This window comes from Pagrus major, chromosome 10 (assembly GCF_040436345.1).
Source record: "Pagrus major chromosome 10, Pma_NU_1.0".
In the NCBI taxonomy this organism is placed as follows: domain Eukaryota; kingdom Metazoa; phylum Chordata; class Actinopteri; order Spariformes; family Sparidae; genus Pagrus; species Pagrus major.
Window position 1 is genome coordinate 9214816 of NC_133224.1, and position 25552 is coordinate 9240367.

The following is a 25552-nucleotide window of genomic DNA, read 5'->3' on the forward strand; positions in this document are numbered from 1 at the left end:
GTTAAATGGCGTCAAATGTTTGGAATTCTAGGATTGCACCTCTGTCATCTTCAGTTACACTCCGCAGACGATGATTATTTTTGGAAAATAGCGAATAAACAACAGAGTGTAATTTTGGGTTGCCGTGAGGCTCAAATTGCAGCTTTCATCCAGGAAAATAATTGTCTCATCACACAGTGAGGTGAGAAATAAAACATTTCCCAGTCCATTATGAAATGGATAAACCAAAATCCCTCCAGCCGTCCTCCTCCTCTTCCTCCTCGTCACCCCCTCCCTCACACACACACTGTAAGGGGCCCCTTGCTTTTCATAACAAAGGTCCTGTCTAACCCGAGCGTGCGGCCTAGTATTGCGTGGCAGAGTGGAAAGCTGTGTGTGTGTCTGCGTGGGAAGCCCTCTGAGCGCCCCGGCGTGTCAGGTGTCGCTGACATCTGTGCGTGTGCACTGATTGGGTCGGGGTGCATTAATGTCCATGTGTGATGCGTCTTAATTGTGCATCTAAGCCCCCAATCTTTGACCTCTTGCTTCTCAGTCCAACAAACTTCTCTCCCAGATATTAAAATGATTTTGGGCTTGTTTGTGTAAAGGGGGACGGGGGAGGTGTGGGAGGGTTTGGCGGAGTTGACAGAAGTAATTGGAGCGCGGCCCTTGCAACATTTTGACACGAGATGAGGAATCTTTGCTGGTGAGCTCAGCTCTGTTTTTGTTTTTTCAGCTCTGGTGTTTTCTTTTTTTTTTTCTTCTTCTACCCCTGTCAACCCTTCCTTGTCTCCCCCCTCTCTCTGTTCTCTTCCTTTCCTTTGCTCCTCGCTGTCCCTCTGAGCCGGTCATTAACGGTTCAGCCCCCTCCACACCTCAAATGGACCCAGCTGGGGGAGAACATAGCTTTTTGGCTAGCAGACCGTGCCGGCTCTGAGGCTTTTCAGAGGTCATTACGAGTGTATGTGTGCATTTGTGTTTCTGTGCATTCATCACGGTACGGTCCCCACAGCGACCCTCAAGGATCTCTCTGAATCAGTCTCAACATACACATTATCATTTCATCTCATCTGCTGGCCTCTAAATGAACGACTCTCTCTCTCTTTTCCGTTTTATCTTTCAGAGAAGCGATGAGGAATTACCTTAAGGAGCGAGGTGACCAAACTGTCATGATCCTGCATGCAAAAGTTGCACAGAAATCCTATGGCAATGAGAAAAGGTGAGTGAAATAGAAACTGCAGCTTCTGCTCTGGTTTGACTCAGTTATCAAGGTTTCCTCAGGCCTTGATGATCATTGGGCGTTGTTGGATTTGAGAAGATAAAATGAGAAGAAGGTTTCTGACATTCACTGATGGAAAATCTTACCAGGACTGATTTCTTTGTCAGTCTTAGAGGAAAAGTTAATCAATTTGAAAAAGTGTTTATTTGCTTTTCTTGCTCAAAGTTGGATGAGAAGATCAACACCTCTCGCTTATCTCTTCGATGAATATGAAGCTACAGCTAGCAGCCGGTTACTTAGCTCAGCGTGAAGACTGGAAACAGAGTTAAACAGCTAGTCTGGCTCTGTCCGAAGGGAACAAATCAACCTTGAAGCACCTATTTGTTCATTCTGTAATAAAAAACGTTTTACACTAGTTCTTTACACTATGCTTAACAAATTTGTAATGTATGTCACTCAAGGGGATCTCAGGCCTAAGAAATGAATGAAAAACACACACTCCAGCTCCACCTCTGGGCAGCGTTGGCAACTCGACCTCTCTGACCTCCCATATCAAAAGAGGTCAGAGGAGGAAAAGAGCAGCAACTGCCGCATGAGGTCACATTCAGGTGAAGGCCACAGAGAGGAGGAAGGAAAGGAAGTAAGAAGCGATGGGGATAGGGGGGATAAAAGGCTCCTGGGGGGGGGGGGTGTACCCGTGAGACCATGGTGCATTTAGGTGTGAGGGTTCAAGGACGAGAGGTGTGAAGGTCTCAGAGGTTTACAGTTCAGCTGAGGCCGTCTTTCACAACCACTACTCTTTTTTTTTTCTTTTTTCTCTCTTGAACTCTCATCTTTTCTTCCTGTAACTTTGCCTCTCACCTTTCTACCTCTCACTCTCAAACTTTTTATAGCTTTCCCCCCCCCCCATCACACCCCCTTCTTGCTCATTATGCAACTCTCTTCAGCACTCCGTCCTCCGCCTGTTTTCTTGGCCCGGGCTGCCGACGCTGCTTGCGATCTCATCAGGCCTATCTCTTGGTAAAACAGCGGGCCAAGTCCGAGACACCTCAGAGAGTTGGAGGAGAAAGACAGAAGAGACGGAGACAAATTCCTCAGATATTGTAGCTGTCTTATCCAGTTAAAGCGACAGCTGGTCACATTCAAACACTCTTGTCCCATGCATTCTTGTACAAGTTGCTGGATTGTGGCAACGCACCAATAAACCATCTAGCAGGATGACAGACAAGTGTTTGAATGAGTCTGCTTAGTCCCAGAGGGGATTTCTGCTGTATCACAGTCACATATACAAAGTCAGCCTCCTTTCCCCTGCGTGCATGTCAGTGTTTCAACATCCTCTGGCCTGTAAAGCCCCACGGTGCAGCTCGTGCTGTCTGGCACCTCTGATTACTTCTGTCGTAACAAGGGGAGCCCAAGAGAAGTGGGTGCACGGAGAATGCAAATGCTCTCCCTTTCTAGCTGCCTCTTTTCTGTCTGCGCTTTTTATAGGAGGTGAAAGTAGACAAACACCCACAGAGACAGACAGGGCTGTTGCGAAATAGGCCGCTTTCCAGTTCCACACTGACGCACATGGATTTATTTGAAGTGCGCTGCTTCAGTGATGAGTTGATTTGAAGTTATTCTTAATGGAGTTTTGTAGGAAGTATTTTCAGGGAGGAAAAAATAAGAGGTATTAAAATCCTTTAATGGAAAAAAGTGGCCTTTTTCTTGAAATCCTGGTTTATGTTTGTTTCAGCAGATCAGTTTCATGTTGGACTGCTCGTTTTAACATCTGCTAAATTAGGCTAAACGGCTCGAGGAAAGAGTGTTTAGTTTAGTTGTGCATAACAATATGTTGATAAAGGTTTCTCAGAGTCTGGGTTAGCTTAGTTTAGTACAGGTCTGCCCTCTTCTGGTGTAAATTAGGAGATGCACATAGTCATCTTAATACTGTTTAAACAGGTGCTACACTTGTTTTTGTTTAGATGCTGACAACCAGACTAAAATGTTCCTCCTGTCCTTGAAATGTGCCTTTCAAAAATAAGATTTCTTTCAATATTTTTCACTTTCTCTTAAAACAACACTTTTGTTTACAGTAGCAGGCAGAAATTAGAGCAGCAAAGATGACTTGAAAAAGGTCAAATTCCTCTGAATCTAGCTTTGGTAATATAAATGTTTAATTAAACTGAATATTTTTTGTTTTAATCATCATTTTGTGACATTTTAAAGACCAAACGACTAATCAATTACTCAAGAAATAATTTAAAACTTTAAAAACTATTAAAAAAATGTGCGTTGCAACCCTAACTGGAACAGGAGCAAATAGGGTCGCAGATATTCGGTATCTGAAGTGGGACCTACTTTAAGAATTTGCCAACAAAAGTGAATATCAATGAGCGGGAAAAAAGGTATCTTTCAGTTATTAAACATCCTCAATATTTGTGTCGGTGTCCAGGTTCTTCTGCCCTCCTCCCTGCGTTTACCTGATGGGCAGCGGCTGGAAGAAAAAGAAGGAGCAGATGGAGCGAGACGGCTGCTCCGAGCAGGAGTCGCAGCCCTGCGCCTTCATTGGCATCGGCAACAGCGACCAAGAAATGCAGCAGCTTAACTTAGAGGGAAAGGTACGTCACTCTCACAGAGACACACACAGTTTCACTCTGTTATTTAGCTTCACATAGCCACACACCTTACCTCCAGACCCTTTACAGTAGCATTACAAGAAGACTCTGCATTTAAAAGGTTGTTCATTCCAACCATTTCTCTGTTGACAGTGCTGACAAACATGTAACAGATGTTTTGTATTTGTTTGTTTACATTTTTTAAAGAAAACTTGCACCAACTGAATCTATTTGCACCAGAAAAATCTGACCCTAATGTGTTCTGATTTCTCCTCTGCCCTCCCCTTCCCGCCGTGTCCTCCAGAATTATTGCACAGCCAAAACCTTGTACATATCCGACTCCGACAAGAGAAAGCACTTCATGTTGTCTGTCAAGATGTTCTACGGCAACAGCGCTGACATCGGTGTCTTCCTCAGCAAGAGGATCAAAGTCATCTCCAAGCCCTCCAAAAAGAAGCAGTCCCTCAAAAACGCTGACTGTGAGTCTTCAGCAATTTGTGCCTCAGATACTTTTGTCACTAAAGTCTCCTGTTCGCAAATGGCTTTTTCAATTACAATGTGACCTACACCTAACAACATCAGTGTCTAACACTATCAGTCATTGCATTGTAGAGCTATATCTCATTTTTATTCCTAGTTTGAAGCTAATTAACACTTTTTTAAAATATCTTTTTCTCTCTCTCTCAAGATATGTTCCCTTACATGCCAAGAGTCCTTCTTAATATACATCCATGGCAGCATCATAAAAAATAAGAGAATTGTATTAGTATTTAGTTTACGCCCCTGATAACAGGATGAGTTGTCAACTTTTTTGCCATTGTTGGGCCTGTTACTATGGGGTTCCATTTGTGCCAAAAATATGTCGCCATGCGCACTGTCTATGTCTACTGAACATGTGAGAAGACATTTGTCTATGTCTATTAAACGTTGAACTGTCCTTGTGTCATTTGACGTTGTCATTACATCGTGTCGTCATGACGTCAAAGTGTTGTTATGATGTGTGTTGTGATGTGTTGTTTGACAGTGTCATGATGATGTGTGTTATGACGTGTCGTCTTGATGCGTCGTTGCTATGCGTCGTTGCTATGCGTCGTTGCTATGCGTCGTTACTATATGTCGTTACTACGTGTCGTCTTGATGTGTTGTTTGACAACGTCGTTGCTATGCATCGTTACTATGCGTCGTTACTACGTGTCGTCTCGATGTGTCGTTTGACAACGTCGTTACTATGCGTCATCAAAATATAGAAGTTTCACACAAAATTACACTGGAAACACAGGACCAACTGTCACCAGTGTCCATTGCAACAATGCCCTCCATGAAAAGTCCCAATTCTGGCAATAAACACAGTTTGTGGCTTGCTGCATTAAGGAGTGTCCACTGAACTTCAAAGTTTACTGAGTAGCCAGGCATAACGACGTTGTCAGACGACGCATCAAGACGACACGTAGTAACGACACGTACTAACGACACATAGTAACGACATAAAGACACTGTCAAACAACACATCACAACACACATCATAACAATACTTTGTCAGATGACACATCATGACGACACAATGTAATGACAACGTCAAATGACACAAGGACAGTTCAACGTTTAATAGACATAGACAAATGTCTTCTCACATGTTCAGTAGACATAGACAGTGCGCATGGCGACATATTTTTGGCACAAATGGAACCCCATATGTTACTGGCATATAGGTGCAAGACGTATGTGATTAAAGCACTTAAACACTGATTTTGACTTTGTGGGGATGTAAAAAATGTGTTGAATGTGAATGATTTGTTTAAAAATCTGTTTTAAGTGCTGACTTATTTAGTCATTTCACAATTTATTTCACTAAATGTTTCTTGTTTTATCCTTTTGTATTTTATTCTGTTTAATTTCTCTGCTTTATTTATTTTAATATTTATTTATTTTACTTTGATTTTATTCATTTTTATGTTTTCTTTCAAAGCACGCTGTAACAATTGTTAATCATTATCATGAACAACTCCCTTATTATTTCCAACCACTAGAGGGCAGTGTAGCTTCACCTTAGTGTCCACTAACCCAGTTTCAGTATGTAGCACACCTGTAGTGTACACATCAGCTGGCCTTTGAGCAACACCTCATGTTTGGTCATTATGTAACCCATCCGTCATATGTCTGTCCGCAGTGTGCATCGCATCAGGGACCAAGGTGGCGCTCTTCAACCGGCTGCGGTCCCAAACAGTCAGCACGCGCTATCTACATGTGGAGGGTGGCAACTTTCACGCCAGCTCCCAGCAGTGGGGCGCCTTCTATATCCACCTGTGTAAGCCTCACTCACTCACTCTGAACTTCTGCTGCTGCTACACAAACATTACACAAATGAGTTTAGAAAAATCACACAGAGGAAAGTGAGGAATGTGGTTTGACAGGTTGTCACGTTGTCTTCATGTCTGTCTGTAAATGTAACCCACGCTGTATTATAGTAATTACACAGACACTGGGGGTGATTGATAGCTTGGCGGTGGGTTTGTGTGTACATGAAATGTTGAGGCTCGTGGGTGGCTCACTTTTTCTTTCTTCTTGTGTGTGTTTTCAGTGGACGACGAGGAGTCAGAAGGAGAAGAGTTCACTGTGAGAGACGGTTACATCCACTACGGCCAGACGGTCAAGCTGGTGTGCTCGGTCACCGGCATGGCCCTGCCCAGACTGGTAAAAAGAAACGCTTCATTTGAGACGAGGAAGAGGCTGCTTTCTGACAAAGCTACCCTCATGTTCCTCTCAAGTCGTACAGTTATTCGTGATTTCTTTTCACTTTCCTCTGTCTATCCATCTGTCTTTACTGCTTTTCCTCCTTCCTTATCTCTTGCCTTTTTTCTTTCCATCACTCCTGACTGAGCGTTCTCATCATGTGACTTTCTTGTTTCAATTTCTTTGATTTCTTCCCTCTTTTTTCATCTTCCCACTCAACTGATCTCCCTTTTAGTGTTGTCACGATACTGGAATTTCTAACTTCAATTCAGTATATTGAGGGCATTGAGGGCGTAGAAATTTTAGATTTTTATTACAATGTGTATCAATGTAGAGGCTGAGAGAAGAGCGAGTGGGAGAGTGCATCTGGTAATTGCATATCGAACTTAGTATTGAAATGTTTCAAATATTCTATCATTTTGACAACCCTTCTCTCTCTCTTTGTCTCTCTCAGATCATCCGTAAGGTGGACAAGCAGACGGCGCTGCTGGACGCCGACGACCCCGTCTCCCAGCTCCACAAGTGTGCCTTCTACCTGAAGGACACAGAACGCATGTACCTGTGCCTTTCCCAAGAAAGGATCATCCAGTTTCAAGTTAGTGTCTCACCTCGCAACACTTTCTTCACTTGTCACTCCACTTCACACTCAGATCTCATCTTATATGATTGAGGATGATTGTTCCTTGTCTTTATTACAGCCTACTGTTTGGGGCTGTTTTAGTACAGTCTTTGAAGAAGAAGATGCAGTCCCATTACCTCCAGCATTTTGTTTTATTTAGACATTTGATTGCAGTCTTTAAGAGTCTTGATTGGCTGTAATTGTCATCGATTGTCTTCTGTCAGGCCACTCCATGCCCAAAGGAACCAAACAAGGAGATGATCAACGACGGCGCCTCCTGGACAATCATCAGCACAGACAAGGCCGAATACACTTTCTACGAGGGCATGGGCCCCGTCCACTCGCCTGTCACCCCCGTGCCTGTGGTAGAGAGCTTACAGGTACCCACCAAAGAGGCATTACCAGAAGAAAAACCTGCCTGCGGTGTAGGTTTTCATATTCTTTAAATCGTCTCTTTTTGTCTGCAGCTAAACGGTGGAGGCGACGTCGCCATGTTGGAGCTGACAGGACAGAACTTCACTCCAAATCTGCGGGTCTGGTTCGGAGACGTCGAGGCTGAGACCATGTACAGGTGTGTCTTCGCTATCTGCTGTCTGTCTAGAAAACCTCTTTTTTCCTATTAGCATACAAATGTCAATTAGAGCTCATTTTAGGATTTATTAGGGATCATCTAGAGTTAGAAAATGACAGGCTTTAAGTTTAATGAATATAATGGAGATGTGAATAAGTCAGTATTGCAATTTGAATTCATAAAAGCTTTCAAAATGCTCCCTGTCAGGCTTAATGCTGCGGATCCTGTGACTGCCTCAGTCATCTCAGCTCTTAGTGATTTAGCTCACAAGAGTCAGGGTCGTATAATCCGTCCATCCTTCTTCTTCAAACCTGTGATGAGAGTGAGCCAGAAACGTTTTTAAGAGCTTTTTAAGGTACCCCAGTGTTAAACACAAGATGCTTTAGCTTCTCCTCTGTCATGTTGAGTTTTATAGACCGATTAGATTTTATGTGTTTATCAGGACCACCTACCAAGCGTCAAGCCCCTGAGTGCAGTCCTGAAGGGCTCTGAGATGTTTTGTTTTAAAGATTATTGGAGCATTTCTGCCTTTATGTGACGGTTACAGTAGAGACGCACTCAGGAAATGCAGGCAGAGAGACAGAGAGGGCCCCACAGGGTCTCACATATATTATGACACAATATCCTGTTTTTTTTCGGCATGACAAAGTAATTTCTTTCGTCAGGTATTTAATTAGTTAGATTATCAAAAAGAGACATTCTGGTCTGGTTATTTGAGACTCAGTAGGTCATAATATGTGAAATGTATACGATAATAATTGTGTGTTGAGCATTTTCTTCTTAACTGAATTTAACATTCAGAATCCCTTTTTGGATTATGTTAAAACACATCACCACAAACAAAGCTGAGTGACTCTAACGTCACGTCTTTGTGTTGTTTCTTTTCACAACCCTCCGCAGGTGTGCGGAGAGCATGCTGTGCGTGGTGCCCGACATCTCAGCCTTCCGTGAGGGCTGGCGCTGGGTGCGGCAGCCCGTCCAGGTGCCCGTCACGCTGGTGAGGAACGACGGCATCATCTACTCCACCACACTGACCTTCACCTACACGCCGGAGCCCGGGCCGCGGCCACACTGCAGCGCCGCCGGGGCCATCCTGCGGGCCGGGAACTCCAGCCTGCTCAGCAGCAACAGCCAGGAGGCCGGCCCCGGCGTCTACGGCCCCAACAGCACCTCCAACGCGGGAGTCACATCCTCATCCTCCACCGCCGCAGCTGTGGTCTCCTAACGCACACAGGGGGCCACTCACTATAATATGCCTTGAGAGCAAATGTACCACAAGGTGTATAAAGACTATGGGAAATAATAAACTGACTCACTCGTAAGTGCTGCGTTTAAATTTTGGATACAAAGAAGCTGAAAAAAAATCGGTGGGAGAACGGAGCGAACGCAGGGGGAATCTGAAGGAGGAGTGACATCATCGCGTTGTCGGCCAACGGGAATAAAGCGAAAAAGTGCTCCTTGCCACGCCCCCCTCTCCTGTGGTTACTTTAGGGACCTGCCTATCCAGTTCTGGTGTTTGGAATGAGTGAAGTTCCTGCAGGCTCAGAGCACCAGCACCTTTCTACGGGAATCGCAACAACAATACATCCACCGCGTACAAAAAAGTTCTCTTGAAAGGGAAATATTTTTTGTGCCCCCCCTCCAACCCTCCCAACCCCCCCCTCCCATCACTTGTTTTATAATTATTCCTCTTGTGTTACTTTGCCTTCATTTTCCTGACGGGGGGGCTGGATGTATTGTTGTTGGAGGGAGCGCGAGGATGCAGAGGGACACACATAAAACGTGACGATAACATAGTTTTTATGGACCAAGGATCTTGTATAAGCTTTAGTAAAGGTACATTTTTCTCCATACCTTTTTTGTATTAAACATATAGTACACTTTTGTTACCAAATAGTTTCTATTCTTCCTCTGAGCTTGGGCTTTTGTTTCCCCCCTTTGAGGTCCAAAATCCCAACCTGTATGTTATTGCGACCTTACTACAAACGCCTGCTTTTTCAGTCTTGGGACTGGACTTTTTTTTTTTTGTTTCATTTTGATAATCTTTGCTTCTTCTGTTGGGGAAAAAATTCTGAAGTCTGGGTTGTTTTTATTTACATAAGCGAAGGTTGTTCTTTTTGTTTGTTTTTTTTAAATTGGGGAATAACCTCAGAGGGCCTATATTTTATCATTGGTTTTTATGAAGTCTTTAAAAAGAAAAGCTTTAAGCAACGCCTCTGCCTTGCCTGCAATACTCTATGTGCGCTATGTCTCCTTTCGGAAAGTCTACACATCAGTACATCTCACATGGAGCCATAGCAACATTTGCAGAATTCATCAAGAACTAGACTTCCAATGTTACGAAAACAAGTCGAGTTTGTCATTTTTCAAACTAATGTAACGAAGTGTAGTGAAAGGATAGCCTTAGTACTGTATATTCTTCCTGTCAAACCAGTCACATATCTAATATCATGTATCTGTTGCTCTATTGGTCACTGTATCAGATAACGTAGTGAAACTTGTCTCTCAACACCCAGCGAGGTGTCTTCCAGTGTGTGCTGTAGTTCTGGTGGCATTTATCTCCAAAAAAAAAAAAAAAGAAAGACGGACACTTTTCAATTTGATGTGGCCTTACTGATAACTTCAATTACATAAAAAAAAAAGAAAAAAAGAAAGGAAAAAAACTTCACATTTTTTCTTATCTGCTGTTTACTCACCTTGGAAGAACCTTTGCATAGCACAAAAACAAGCTAATGCCTCGCTTCTTATCACGGGAGCTCTCGCCGCTCCGTGCTGTCGTGCAGAGCAGCCTTCTGAAGGATCTCTCGGCCTTCCTTTTCTTTCGTGTACAAGTACAAATAAGCCCGTTTTTTATTCTCATGCGGTGCACGGCACCTTTTCACTTTTTGGTACAATGTCTCACGAGCGCTGTAAGCTCTTTTCAGCCTTCTTTTTTTTATACCGAAAAAGAAAAAAATCTCCTGTGGTTTTATTATCTTTGCAGAAACAAGCGTGTGTACATTGAGTAGTTGCACTCATCATGTGTTCACGGCGACCGCGTCTCCTGTAGGAGTTTAAAGGCCTTCTAAATGTGTATTATTGAAGATGTGCATTTTCCAAAACATAACAGCAATATTGTACAGGTCATTTCATCGTCTTTGTCCGCCTGAGCACTAGTTCACCAGCCAGCAAATATAAATGTGTGCGCCTGTGTGTGTGTGTGTGTGTGTGTGTGTATGTGTGTATGTGTGTGTGACTGTCATATGTGTAGTTGCTGTAATGGATAATGAGTCAGACTCGCTCCATTTCAAAGAGTGCTCCTCCAAAAAGATTTAAAAAAAAAGAAAAACGTTGAGGTTTTTCTGTCTTCCACCAGGATCCAAATGTCTGATAATTGTGGGAAAACATTCAAAGGCAATACTTGTGATTTTACAGTACAACTGTGTACACTTCCGGGGAAAACAAAAAGAACAACGATACTGTAACTTGAATGTCTGCTTGATGAAGTATTTCTGAATTTTTCTTACAAACAAACCCTTGAAATAGGATCAAAAAAGGATTCGCTTGCACCCTCCCCCTTCAATGTAAAAAAGATAAAAGTTAAGTTATGCCCCTCCCCATTTCGCCACCTGTCAGTCATTAATGTTAAATGTTTTATATTGTAATATTGATATTTTTTAAATTATTGGTACAAAGTCTCCCCTTGTCTTATGTCAAATAAAAAAAAAAAGAAAAGTGCATTATTGCCCGTGCTGCCTAGGTCGGCCTGGGAGTGTATTTTTTTAAAGAGGCCACTTCCTGTCTATCCTGGAAACCGTCGAGGAATTGGTGCTGCAGCCGTAGTGTAGCATCCAAAACCTGAAAATATTTCTTGCGCTTCTTCACGCTGAACTCTTGCAGGTCGACCTGAACCCTTTACTCTGCAGGATGGAGGTCACGAAATCTTAACTGTAGATTTTTAACCTGAGTGTTTTTTCTATGTTTACTAGCTCTAAATTCAGCGAGTTTTTAACATTAGCATCCTCCTCCACCTCCTCCTCCTCCTCCTCGAAGCTTGGATATTTTTTGGGTTTTTGTTTACATGTCGCCTCTTTAGGCTAACCCACCCCTCTGGCTCCTCTTCATCGCCTCACGCGAGTCTGAGCTTTGTCACTAATAAAAAAGGGGGTGATGCATGTTTTTTTTTTTTAAGAAAAAAAATGTGTCGCCTTGACAATCCGAGCTGGTTTACAGTTTATTTTTCTCTTCAAAACGCCTGGAGTTTGAAGAGATAGGGAGGAATAACTTGATGCCTCATTCATAAAGGGGATAAAAGCGGTCAAAATAATGTTACATGCCTTCTTTAAAGACGCACGCTGTATTAATAACCTGGCGACAAAGCTTTCAGAGAGGTAAACAAAAACATCTCATTAGCGATGCTTTTTACAAAATATCTTAACTGGTTTCTTTCTCTTTGTGTGTCTGGTCATACTTGTTTTGCTCTTCCAAAAGCAGCTGTTTCTTGTGTTTGTTTGTTTTTTTATAATGAGCTCTGAACAATGTATGTATCCTCTAATATGCCAAATGTCTTTTTATAATGTAGTTTTCATGCACTGCTAAACAAAACAGGGCAGAGTGAGAGGCAGCTTTAAACAAATAAAAAAAAAAAGGAGTGTGGAGCCCTTCTCTGTCGCACTCAGCCTTACTTCTCCTTAAGACTATTTGGCTGTTTGCACTACAGAGCGCTAACCTTTTCTTTTTTTTTTCTCTCTCACACATTTCATCCTCACTCTTTATCGCTCATGTTTATGTATGTACATTTGGAGTTTCACCCCCTTTCTTTTTGTTTTTAACATGCAGCCTGTTATGCTTAGCTTTGCTACAGTCGGATCACTTTTTTTGTTGTCATTTCCCTCCTCTTCTTCTTCTTCTTCTTCTCCATGCCCTTTCACTATCTTTCACTCTCACTGTATCTGTGTATTATTCTAGTAAATGGTAAGCAGAGGTGTCATTGTGGTAGTATACTCAGTGCTCAAAGGGTTGCTGATGGTAGAAACCTGTGCCGTTTGTAACATTTAGCAATAACGTCAAAACAAAGGGGACGGTTTTTTGATAACATACGTTAGTTTGTTTTTGTACATATTGCAGCTCCAGGTCATGCTCAAATCTGTATGTCATTAAAAGAAGAAAAAAAAACGAGAAAAAAACTTGCAATATTGGCATAAAAATGAGAAATAAAAAAGTGATATAAAATCTCACTTTGTGTTCATTTTTTTATCGTCATCAGAAGCGTTAGCATGTACGTTTTTTTTTTTTTACACTTCAGGTTTTAACTGCAAGAGTACAAATGACTTCCTGTGTCCTCTTATGTAAAGAATAAACATTAACACTTTATAATAACCATCATTAAAGGGGCTTTACATGTATTAATCCACTAACATAAACACAGAAATTCCACAGAGCCCCTTTTGATAAATAGTAAATCCATAGTTAATTAAACCTAAGTTGATAGTTACGTGACTGTCAACAAACCACAAAATGCTTTATAAACCATTTATTACGCAATTGTTTATTTTAAAGTTGCAAATGTTTATTGTACTTTGTAAATGGTTATTAAATACTGGGTAGTTCATCTTTTAACATTTGGATGATCATTGTAAAGTTAACTGCTGTTTATAAATCTTTTCTATTGCTTAGCTGATGGTTTATAAAGCATTTCATTGTCCAACAATGAAGTAACTTAACTAAAGTATAATTAGCTATAAGTCTACCATTTATTAATGACTGTTATTATAAAGTGTTACCAAATAAACATTTCCTGCAGTGACAGGTAAGCATCTCCCAGTGGCTGCAGGGTCACAGCGGTTCTTCTTTGCCCAGATGGAGCTCTTATCCCTGGGAAGAAGTCCCAGCAGATTCCCCCGTATCTTTCCGCCACTTGTCTGGGCCCTAATGCCCTCTGTCCTTTAGATCCACTTTTATTAAAGCCGTTAAAAGCTCCAGGTTACTCTGCCCGGAGTCTCTTGCAGATGCAGTTGCACACTGCGCACCCGAGGTCTTTATATGGTCAACCAGACATTGGATATTCTGAGGTGGGTTGTGTGTCTGTAGGACACATTACCGTTCCCAGAACTGCTTTCAGATGCACAGTGGGGTCAAAAAGTCTGAGACGACGACCTAAAATACTTCTATTTCGTGTTTATTTCAGATTTATTTTAAGAGTTGAATCGTTGAAATTAATGTCAGAATATCAACAAAACACTCAAGGTGGCATGGATTCCACAAGTTTGTTCAAAATCTGATGACTCATGTTATCCCAGCATGATTTGACAGTTTTCCATAAAGCTTTCTTGCTTAAATGATAGTAGGTACTGGAGCTGGCATGGACTCCACAAATTTGTTGTCAAATCTGCATACTTTGCAGGGACTCCTTGATCTCTTTTTTTGGTCTTCAAGTAGATTTCGCAAAGCTTTGAGGTGTGTTTGGGGTCAAACTTGTAGAGTCCATGCCAGCTTGAGTGCATGGTCTTATTAAAGCAAAAGGGGGCCATACCAAACACTAAGATATTCTGAAATTCATGGAGATTTTAGTCTTTGGTATGTCCCCGTTTTGCTTTAATGACACTCCTGCTGGCATGGACTCCCAAACACACCTCAAGGCTTTGTAAGAACTACTTGAAGACCAAAGAGTGCGGAGTCCTAACTACCATGGACTTCCCTCCAGTCACCTGGCATCAAAATGCCATTGATGAAACACTGTAAAATCATGTTGGGATGACATGGGTGATCAACTTGTGGAGTCCATGCCAGCTTGAGTGCATCCTCTTATTTAACCAAAAGGGGGGCACACCAAATACGATGATAATAATAAGATCATCTGAAACTGATGGAAATTTTAGTCTTTGGTATGTCCCTGTTTTGCTTTAATGACACTCCTCCTGGCATGGACACCACAAGTTTGTCCCCAAACAAACCTCAAAGCTTTGCAAGAACTTATAAAAGACCAAAGAATACTAAGGAGTCCTAACTGTCATGGACCTTCTTCCACAGTCACCTGACATCAACCCCATGGAGTCCATGCCCAAAAAATAGTTGTATATTCGAAAACAAATGCAAAATAAAAGTATTTTGACCGATGGACTTTTTGGCCCTACGTTACATAAAAAACCTGTAAAATCACTGGGATTACATTCAGTTATGTGCCCACAGGTTTAGCAGGACTTCCAACAAAATAGGCACATCGTCATGCAATAAAAGTTCAAACATCTTCAGAATTTACACAACAATATTGAGGTCACACAATGAACATTGCCACATTTCGACACAAGAAAAACAAAAAGGTAATAAGTTGCTACATTGACGCTGCTATATTTAACAGTAAGAATCAGCGGTGCCGGGAATTCACTCTTTGAAGAAGAGGGGATACAGGTGTTCAAAGTCCCACACATGATAAGGCCTCTCTCCAGTTCCCACAGTACACACAGTACAAGCCCCTTCGGCACACAAACACACATACACACACACACACAGTGGGTCAAGGACGATAGCAGGGCTGTTTGTGCACTGGAGGATTGTTTGGAAGCTGCTTACGCTGCAGCACTGCAGCGTGACAGGCATGTTTTTGACCCTCCAGCATCTAAAAGAAATTAAAGGGTTTACATTACTGCTGACTGTTTTGTTTATTTGATTTCTTTTGTGTACTTTCCCGGCTTCAAGGCTGCCAGTAGTTTCCAACCATTTCCATACAAGAAGTCAAATGTTTGAACTGTTTAATCCAAAGGAATGGGCTGACATTTTGGTAAATACGCTTATTTTCTTTCTCTCTGCGTTAGGTATGGAGCTACAGTAATGTCAGGGGGTGATTAGCTTAGCTTAGCATGCAATGTATTCGTAAGTAAAGTTTTCCCAAATCTGCCTGATTAAGGATGAAACAAGTGTTAAATTGTGGTTTTAAATGTGTTGGTAGTATTACTGGCGACATTGGACATGCTAGCGGTTTCTTGCTAATCGCTAAGCTAACTGCCTCCCAGCTCTAGCTCCATACGGTAACGATCTTTTCATTTAACTCTGGACAAGAAGGCAATTCCCCCAAATGTCAAACACTTTCTTTAAAGCTGTGTTGAGAACCAATGGCTGCCTGGAACGTAGGAAGAGCAGTTGACTAAACAATCTCCCCTCAAGGTCTATGTAGACATTTAAAACCTGATTCATGGAAAGACGGGATGACAGATTTTAGCCAACCAAGCCGGCTGGAGGATAGCATCTTGAAAACGTTGCGCAGTGCCACTCAACAATAGTGTTAAGCTCTCTACCAGAAATCAGGCTGAAGAGCTTTTGATCGTATCACATCTTCACCAGCACATGGAGTTTAGCCCAGTTGTCAAATGTAGATGTGCAAATTCCCCTTTTTCCCCTGAGCACTTTCTGTCCATGTTGGCTTCAAAGTTAGTTTCACAATTGGACCATTCCCGCTACAACCGGACCACTCCGCTGATAAAGATGAGATACGGTCAAAGGCTCCAGAACAGTTAGTTCCCTTGAGGTGAGATTCATATTCATGTTTTTTGAGGCATCAGGTGGGTTCAGTTCATCCCGTCCCATCATGTGAACGGTTTCATTAGAGATAAGTAAGAAAATGTGTCCTTTTTTTGTAATTTGTCTGAACTGGTCCTATTTTGCAGTCTAAAACCTTCTTGCATTGATTGTGGTTTTGGATCCTTCTCTCCTGATGCACAAAGACTATTTGGTCCCTGTACAGTTACATATTCAGACACCACTGGTTGAAGTAGAGGAACAACTAAAAAAAGAGTATATGGAGAGTGGTATTCTACATTAAAGGTGCACTACGTAGTGTTAAGACATTTTAATCAGAAGACAAAGATCTTCATTGAGTGATTTTTTTTTTTTTGTCAAAACAAAATAAATAAACAAACTGACCTTAAAGGACAACACAGTTTCATACGTCGTACTTTGTTTATATGTGGCGGACCCTGCCACCTTTCTAGCTTCAAACAGTGTTCTGGCACCTTATTTTCGTCTGAGAACAGCTTGTTTATTCAGTTATGGAAAAAATAAATATTCATGAGTTTGTATCAACTCATTTATATTAAAATTCTGATCTTGAAGTTCTTCTCCAAAACTGCATAGTGCCCCTTTAATTGATATTCTGCTTCATAGAAAAACACTCCCTTGCTATGTTAGACTTGAGGTCCTTCAAGGCTTCATATGACCGGGCATCCACCTTGTTAACAACCTCGTGTTGACCTGCTGTGAGAGCATCACGTCACACTCCAAGCTAAAGCATCGTAGCTGCTCATAAGGCAGTCCCATAAGCACTGTGAGGCCTTTACGTTAGGACAACACAGACTCCCCTCAAGTGTTTTCACTCAGCTCTTACACACACACACACACACACAAACAAACATATCAGTCCAGTTTAGGTCAGCTCACTCCACGCTGATGTACGGATGCCGGTGTAGGTGAAGCGTGTGCTGCCTCCGCTTGGCGGTGTATGGCCGTTCTGCTCAGCCGTCTTTGCCCCCGCTCTAGATCTGCCCACTTCCCCTTTAGCCGTCCCAGCTGACCTCCCCAAGCCGCCGCTCCTCCTTAAGCAGCTGCAGCAGGTGAACGTGGCGAGCATCCCCTGGCGGAAGCGCTTGTTCATGAAGCAGTAAATGATGGGGTTGACACAGGCCGAGGTGTAGGACAGCAGGTGGATGAAGGAGATAGGCGCGCCGGTCAGGCGGTAGGCCGAGCGCCGGTCGAAAGCCTGCCAGGCGTTGACCACAAAGACGGGAGTCCAGCAGAGGAAGAAGAGGAAGACGATGACCAGGAGCATGCGGATCACGCGCTTCTTGGCCACCAGGTTGGCTGTAGAGCTGCTGCTGCACACGCGGCCCACCGTGGCTTTGCTGCTGGAGTTGGCGAAGTTTCCTGTGATGCTCTTCCTTTTAGACGGCTGCATGTAACAGCCATCACTGTCTCCGGGCTTGATGCTGCCTGTGCTGGACTGTCTGTCTGTCAGGGGAGAGGATGTGAAAAGAAGAAGATCAGAGTGCAATTTTATCAGCAGCGGGAGCAAAAGCCCTCATGACATGAAAAGTCGGGTCACGTCTGTCACCTACAAATGGAACATTTTTCTGAAAGCTAGGGCAGCTTTTTCAGACGATCAGGATGCAATCGTCACGTCATTTGTCAATTTAAAGGATAAGTGTGGCGATATTCCGTATTTTTCTCATTGTCAAAAAAAAAAGCAATAAAATACCAAACTCAACGATGAACTGATCCTACTAGCAAATATTGTCTGTGCCGTAAACTTAAAAAACACCGTCCTGCTGCTGTAAACACTCATGCGAGCATCAATTGTGCATCCATCCGCAACTGAAAATAGTCCCAAAGAAGTGCCCGTTTGAGTAATGTTTGCTTACATCTAGTGCCCACCCGTTTCAACTATATTCTTACGCTTTTTCAAAGATTTACATCTTCAGTGTAAACCAGTTAGCTTGGAGCTGAACACCACAGGTAAGGGGAGTCATAACGTATTGATGCCAGCCTGCTTTTGATGACATGGCTGCGTTTCATTTTCCTACCTCTGCTTGATTTCCTGCTGGAGAGCTCAAACTTGATGCCGCGGTAGAGCTCCAGGGAAATGAGTCCATAGGCTGTCATCATGATGATCCCAGGGATTAGGAAGAGCAGCAGCAACAGGGACACGTACCTGCGAGGGACAAATTTGGGGGATGCAAACGAGTATTTGTTGTGTCTGATTTAAATAAACACCAGAGCCAAAGTGCTTTGCTATAATTAGAAACACCTGCCTTTCAGTCAAGACTAATATCATCATGACAATATGACTGTTTCATTCATTCATGTGTGTTGTGCTGTGTAATATGCCTTTAATATGTTCTGCATTGTTTAATAATTTGACTTTTGTGTGCTTTTATTTTGAAGGATCAAATCTGTGTCATGCCAGAAGATTTCCCCAAGTGGTCATCTCTCACCAGCGGCATCAGACTGAGAAAATCAATAAAAGGGCCGTCTGAAATTAGCAAAGAGCTACTTTAGCTGCCACACAGTCTGAGTGTGAAGCCACCCTGGTGGGACAGTAAAGCTACAGCGCTCCTTAATGCACTTATTTTCATCTCACCACGACTGCTGGATGACGTCATTGGGCCACATCAGGCGGCACATGTGCCCGGTGCTGTTGTTGCGGCGGGTGAAGGGCTTGAGGGTGCTAGAAATGGGGTAGGGCAGCATCAGGATGAAGGACGCCACCCAGGTGGCAGTGATGACCTTGGCGGCGTGAGATTTAGTCTGCCACGTCCTGGAGGTCAGCGGGTTGCAAATGGCGCTGTAGCGCTCCAGGGAGATGGCCACCAGGTTGAACGTGGACACACTTACTGAGACACCTGCACGGATCAGAAAATAGATCACTGACAATACGACTGGAAGTGTTGAGCACTGGCAGGCCGAGACTTTAACATATCTGAACACAAAAATCACAGGAACTATTTGTATATTTGCTTTTTTACTGAGAGTTAGATGTGAGGAAATGGTTAGCTTAGCATAAAGACTGGAAACAGGGAAACAGCTAGCCTGGTTCTGTGCAAGCTAAAAAAATACATACCTACCAACACCTCTAAATGCTTACTTATTAACCTGTTTCTTGTTTGATAAGCACGAAAACTAATTTTATAAACAACATATTGTGGTTTTACAGGTGGTGGTTAAGCTAAGCTAACAGGCTGCTAGGCCTAGCTAGCCTATATTTACTGCACACACGAGAGTGGGAACATTCATCATCTAACTGTCGGCAAGAAAGCAGATACTTCTACACATGACCCTCATTTGGTGAGTTAGATGAGAAGATTGATAGCCTACCACACTGTTGTCCAGCAGCCAGTTAGCTTAGCTTAGCCACACCAAGAAACACTATGTTTTTAAACTTTTTTTTTTTTTTTTTTCTTTTACAGCATGTTAAGTACTGAGCTTTAAAGCTGCTGGTAGGTAGTGAAGCTAACTGGCTCCTGCCTGTAGCTTCATATTTTACGTATTTACCAATCTTTGCATCAAACTCTTGGCAAGAAAGCAAACATGCATGTTTTACAATGACTTTGGGGCACCCTGTTTTCGTGAGTGTTAGCCTAGATTTGAAGATTGATACCTCTCTCTATCCGCCAGCAGCCAGCTAGCTTAGCTTAACCACCCAAAACCACATTATGGTACTATTCAGGTAACATTGCCCTTCTCTTTGGTTTTGGCTGTGGGCTTTGTAACACCCTGAATGGTCATCCTCTGTGTTTACTGTACTGGATGTGATACTATGGCACATTAACGTGTCGTCACATTAAATTTAACTGCTGATCGGTGACAGAGCCCATGCTGCACCAGATCACCGCTAACACACTCAGTAACAATAACACAAAGAGCTATAAATACATTCAAATTATTGCCGTGTATGATCCGAGAGGAGCGACACGTAAACAGATAAACATGTGGACAAATGAGGTAATAACCCCGGATGGCAGCACTCTGATCTCACCGAACGGAGCAACAGGATGTATAAGGACAAGAATGAAAATCAGATTTCCTATCGGACCTGTAATTGGATGAAAATGAATCATTTGTATAGATGCATGGTCCGTAATGACTGCACCTTATTACAAAGCTCCCAGCGAAGCTTTTCTGAGAGGTAGAAGAAGAAGAAACCTGGGGACAAGCTAATTAAAGCAAACGAAGGGCTGAATCCCATCCATGATGTCATTGACTCATCTCCCTTGAAGCTGTCTGTGTCCTTTGCAATTGATTGTTCCCGAAATAATTTGGAAGTAATTTAAATCGGGCATGGGTATTAAAAAAATGAATCCGTGATGAGTCCTGAGAACACAAACTTAGCAGTATGATGATAGAGAACATGACCGGAAGCCACCTGGCTTAAAGTCTGACTACAAGTGAATACATTTTAGTTTGATTATGTCCTTTTTTTGGTCATATTTAACACAATTATGTTAATTTCCCCTGCAAGAGGAAGACATGAAGAAAACTGCTTCAAAGGACTCCACTTCTCCATGTCATGGGAGGATACTTGATATACTGTTAACACTCTATTAGTTACTTCACTGACCACTGAGTAATAATAATGATTGAAGGTTAAGTTTGTGTTTTTTGTCTTTCTCACGTCTTTTGGCTCCGTCTCACTGAAGCTGTCCTGTTCACTTGTTCTGAGTTGGCTTATGTTCAGCCACTGTAGCTCAAACATACCCTCCAGACATGTTTTAAGACATATAAAAAAAAAATAGTAGTTTGTGTCTGGTATGATTTTGAATACAGTTTTTTTTTTAAAAAATAACGTCTATTCCTCCTTCTGTATTAAAAACAACAACAACAACATAATCCGTGAATGTATTGTTCATTTCACAAGTTTAACTACTGGACATCAGATGTCTCCTACTTAAAGGGGCTATTATCAATATTTGTTTTACCAAAAAAAAAAAAAGGGTAGCTTATAGTGCAACTCAGTTAGAGAATAGCTGGTGAACAAAGTTGAGCATTTAGCAGCTAAAGACCCAGATATTTCCTTCAGGAGCTGGTTGAGACCAAAAACAGAGCAAAAAAGTGTGTGAACAGACTATTACATTTTCCAGGTTGCCAGAAAAACAAGACTCCAAATGAGTGATTATGTTGCTCCATATCTGCTGATGTAACTTAGCAGCTGTTTGCTTACAAGTTTGCAATAACAACTTAAAACTGAATGATGTGTCCAACCCAATCGTCGAATGAATGTTGACGTTTCTGCAAAACCACAGATAAGTTAAAACTTCTCTTTAAGTTTTTAAGTTTCTTCAGGTTCAATTTTCTATTTCTCTCTTGTCACAACGCTGTACTTATGCTCTGGTTAGGTTTCGGCACAAAACCTACTTGATTATGGTAAGGAGAAGATCACGGTTTGGCCTAAAATACCGGTTTGGTCAGCACAAACACGGCTCGAAATGTCCCGAGGTCTCGCAAAAAACACCCTTTTATTGTCGCAACAAACACATCTGGAAATTGTCTCGAGGTCTCCTTTAAAGTTTTTAGTGATGTCACGCTTACAAATGTTGAAACGCCGGGGTCACCCGTCAAAACTTTTGGAAACCATCCAGTGGTGTCACCCTTACAAATACTGAAACACAGACTCGAGATATGAAAGTCAGGTAATAAACATGTAATGTGAACATGATTTGACATGTTGTGTACAAATGTCAGTACGGTACGTATCCTATGACAACATCTGCTGTTAACATTATATGTTAGGCTTGCCTGGGCTGGATGTGTCAGTGTGCCTCCGAGTGGCCAAAACAAATCAGTTATTGCAGGTTTGACTGGAAATTCCATTCTCAGTCTATGTTCCTTTAAGGCTTCAACATCATTAATTTCTGCGTGTACACACACGTCTTTCGCCAGATTCAGAGTGAGCTGATTGAGAAACTTTCCCTTTTCAGTAGATGAATGTGAAAACAGCCCTTGGGGTGAAACTCTGCGCAGTGAAGCTCAGACCGAATGAAGTAATAATAAGCAAAATCCATGTTCTAGTAGAAGGAGAGGTTCTGTTAACCTCAGTCATTGTGTTCTCAAACTTTCTGGATATACTGTTTGTGTTTCCAATTAGTTTTACTGGCCATGTCAGTCTTCACACCATCATTTCGCCCGACACCCTGCAATCACTCATCAACATGACTGATGGTGAATCCGCTGATAGAAAAAGGAAACAACAGGACAACAGGCTAGACTGAATTAAAAAATCCAAGATCATTTCCTCGCTTCGGCTGGACAATAAAGTTATTCTAATCCTAATCTAATAATCCAAATATAGCAGCTGGAACAACTGAATTGACGCTGCGTATACGGCTTCAGGCAAATCCACACTTTCCTGACAACTGCAGTTATCCTCATTATTGCAGTTACGCACACGATACAATGAAAAAAAACGCAAATTGAAATAAAAACGGTACAGCACACAACTTTAACACATTTAAATCAAAGGTCGGGTGCAAAATTTGCCGAATTTGCTACTTGCAGCTGTTGTCATTTGCTCTCAGTAAGCAGAAGAATGTCTACTTTAGATGATAACGATAAGTTCAGGGGTCACAATTACATTTTTATATAGATTTTAACAATATGGTAAAATTTGGGGTGTGGCTTTTGGTATTTTCATAAATTGTACAATTTATCTATAAACGCAGAGTTAAAGGGGCTCCGTGGAATATCGCTGGTTGTTTTTGTTTATGTTAGCGGACTTTATTTTGTGAACTAACTCGACCCAGCACTGTAGAACAAACTGTACGTCACATCCTTTGGATTTTACGTGGAAAATCCGACCCGAGTCCTTCACAAAGAAATCCACAGACCAACAGCTTTAAACAACTTAAACAAATCATCAACAGGCTGGTGTAGACAACCGAGACAGACGGGGAAGGTCTCATTTTTCACATCAGGTTACAATCTGCTCTTATATGGCCAATAAAAATTATTAATTAATGTAAAATGCCACATTTTTTTTTACATGGAGGCCCTTTAAGACCAGAAAAAGACAACAATTAAGATAATCTGCTATCATCCTTCCACTCACCCATGAAGTACATGACCAGCTTGCATATGACGGTGCCGAAGATGAAGTCCCTCATGAGGTTAGGGATGAGGGTGAAGGGGATGCAGACCAGGGACACCATCAGGTCGCTGACGGACAGGGACAGCAGGAAGAGGTTGGTGACGGTCCTCATGCGCCTGTTCCGCACCAGGACGGCGATGATGAGGCCGTTGCCCAGTACGCTGAGGAGGAAGATGAGGCTGTAAAGGACGATCCGGACCGTCTGGTTGATATCTGAGACACAAGTGTGAGGAGACACATAAAGTCTAAAAATGAATCATCACTCTTAAATTCATTTACAACCACTCTATTATACATAAAACATTCATATTTAGCGACTTCTAAACAGTTTTGTGGTCAGTATGTGCGGAATAGTATCGTTCAGGTCTTTTGGATCATATATAATGGGCATTTTATTCTCAATCCTGTGCGTAATAGCAAGTTATATTCACTTTACATAGGCAGAACTAGCGCACAGCCACAGCATGTGTCACTACTAACACAGAGCAGACTGCGTTAGCTTTATAAAAGACCTGAGCCATATGCGTAATGCGCACTGACGCAAAAAAAATGCCCAAAGCAGTCGCTCCTTTGGCGTAATCTGGAGATAACTGGCTGCTTTTGGAATCAAAAATTAACATCACATTTATGAATAAAATGACCTATTATTAGACAGGATGCTCCTCAGTATCTGAGGGCCAAACAGAACATGGACACATCGGCTGCATTACCTTTAGGTTCTGGTGAGGGGTCCTGCTCGCTCTCGCACTCCGAAATGTTCTTGATTCCAAAACTGCATAAAATCTTGTTCAGGTCAGTTGAGTTGACGAGGAGCATGTCGTGGATGGTGAACGTCTCCATTGCGCTTTTTTTTTTTTTTTTTTCCTTGCCCGGTAGCCTCAAGTGAAATCAGTCATAGGAAGAGCATTCGTCATGCTCTTGCAAAAGAAAGAGAGAGAAAAAACAAAGACGCTCCAAGGATGAGATCAATCAAAACGGTATATTCCCTCTCAGTCGAAATTAGAAAAGAAAAAGAAATAAGGAATGATGGTGATAATAATAATAATAATAATATTCTCTACAAGTGCCCGTGCGCGCTCAGTCTGGTGCGCTCTGCTCCACTCAGCTCAGCGTTTCTGACAACATGTGGACGGGTCACATTCTTCAGTCTGTGCGAGTCAGCGCTCCCCCCCCACCTCCTCCTCCTCCTCCTCCTCCTCCTCCTTTTTTTTCTTTTTTAAATAAAACACCCAATCATAAATCATTGCGTAAATAGTACCCTTCTGTATTCTGTATTAATACCTCAACTATTTCTACATATTCAAAGCCAGAAGTCCAGCTCACACAAGTGGAGTGAGATGTATTTAAAAATGCCACCAGGGCTCTGTAGGCTATCCATGTCCACAGTCCCCCTGACCCATTTCAAAGCATGATATTGCTCGCCGTGGCATTTCATGGGAGCATGTCAGCAGCAATATGGAGGCACATTGACTCCGTGCTGTAATTGTTGTGATGGGTGGAGAGCCTTGCTCCAATATTTGGGAATCAGTCACGTGTTGAGCTGCAGTGAATATCTCTGCAGGAGCTTGTTGTGACGTGTTATTGATCAGAGCAAGAGAAGACTGGCCCATTGTGTAAAAACTAGGTGGAAGTTGCATCACAAAATAAACCTCAAACCCAATTCAGCTCAGTTTACATCACTTAACACAACAGTGTTCACAGGGGAAACACCTTCATAACCTGAATTGTATCGAGTCTTTACTTAAAGGTGCAATATGTAAGAATTGGCCACCTGTCAAATTCATACTCACAATAAATGGGGGGCAGCATCTCACCAGAGTAACTGCTAATTGTAGCTGCCGTTAGCTTCTTAGCTCAGTTAGTGTGCAGCTAGTAGCACGGGAGTTTTGGAAGGGGACGGGGCAGATCTAGTTGGTTAGCATGCCAACTTTGGTAGATAACTCTGCAACACAATACATAGACATCGTCACGTCAAAACTGATAATTGCAGTTAGCTGGTTAGCTCAGGTAGCCGTGCAGGTAGTGGTTCGGACAGGGAGCTCGGGCACCACGGGAGTGGCGCAGTGTTAACATGCTAGTAGGGTTTTTTAATATTGTGTAGTTTCATCTATAACCATGCATTATATTTAATAATCCCAAATTGATTTTTTAAAAGACATTATTTTACAGCAGCAGCTAGACAGTAAAATGGGTTTAAATGGGTTTATTTTTAATTTTTAAAGCAATTTGGGAC

The 25552-nt window shown here is 42.2% G+C and overlaps 2 protein-coding genes across 2 annotated transcripts in view; one reads left to right on the top strand and one right to left on the bottom strand.

Moving 5' to 3' along the window:
* The window catches only part of rbpjb (recombination signal binding protein for immunoglobulin kappa J region b), a 49974-nt gene extending 39631 nt beyond the window's left edge, over nucleotides 1-10343 (top strand). The window contains exons 3-11 of the mRNA XM_073475371.1: nucleotides 1103-1198; nucleotides 3633-3798; nucleotides 4100-4274; nucleotides 5963-6100; nucleotides 6374-6486; nucleotides 6980-7120; nucleotides 7369-7524; nucleotides 7612-7715; nucleotides 8616-10343. Of these exons, the coding sequence (XP_073331472.1) occupies nucleotides 1103-1198; nucleotides 3633-3798; nucleotides 4100-4274; nucleotides 5963-6100; nucleotides 6374-6486; nucleotides 6980-7120; nucleotides 7369-7524; nucleotides 7612-7715; nucleotides 8616-8940 (1414 nt within the window). The 3' untranslated portion in view covers nucleotides 8941-10343. The remainder of the gene's footprint in view (nucleotides 1-1102; nucleotides 1199-3632; nucleotides 3799-4099; nucleotides 4275-5962; nucleotides 6101-6373; nucleotides 6487-6979; nucleotides 7121-7368; nucleotides 7525-7611; nucleotides 7716-8615) is intronic.
* A 3513-nt stretch (nucleotides 10344-13856) lies between these two features.
* On the bottom strand, nucleotides 13857-24444 carry cckar (cholecystokinin A receptor). Its single transcript, XM_073475372.1, has 5 exons — nucleotides 24030-24444; nucleotides 23281-23532; nucleotides 18820-19081; nucleotides 18263-18390; nucleotides 13857-17690 (listed from the first exon to the last, which is right to left on the bottom strand). Exons 1-5 carry the CDS (start codon nucleotides 24157-24159, stop codon nucleotides 17110-17112), a joined length of 1353 nt encoding a protein of 450 aa, XP_073331473.1. The 5' UTR covers nucleotides 24160-24444; the 3' UTR covers nucleotides 13857-17109.
* Nucleotides 24445-25552: the final 1108 nt, after the last annotated feature.

What these genes read in the sequence shown, in the direction of transcription:
- cckar (XM_073475372.1), bottom strand. Translation starts at nt 24,159, where the DNA reads ATGGAGACGTTCACCATCCACGACATGCTCCTCGTCAACTCAACTGAC. An exon ending in CCCCTCACCAGAACCTAAAG is followed by an intron (nt 23,533 to 24,029) that starts GTAATGCAGCCG and finishes CTTGTGTCTCAG; the next exon opens with ATATCAACCAGACGGTCCGG. An exon ending in GCTGGTCATGTACTTCATGG is followed by an intron (nt 19,082 to 23,280) that starts GTGAGTGGAAGG and finishes TGATCCGTGCAG; the next exon opens with GTGTCTCAGTAAGTGTGTCC.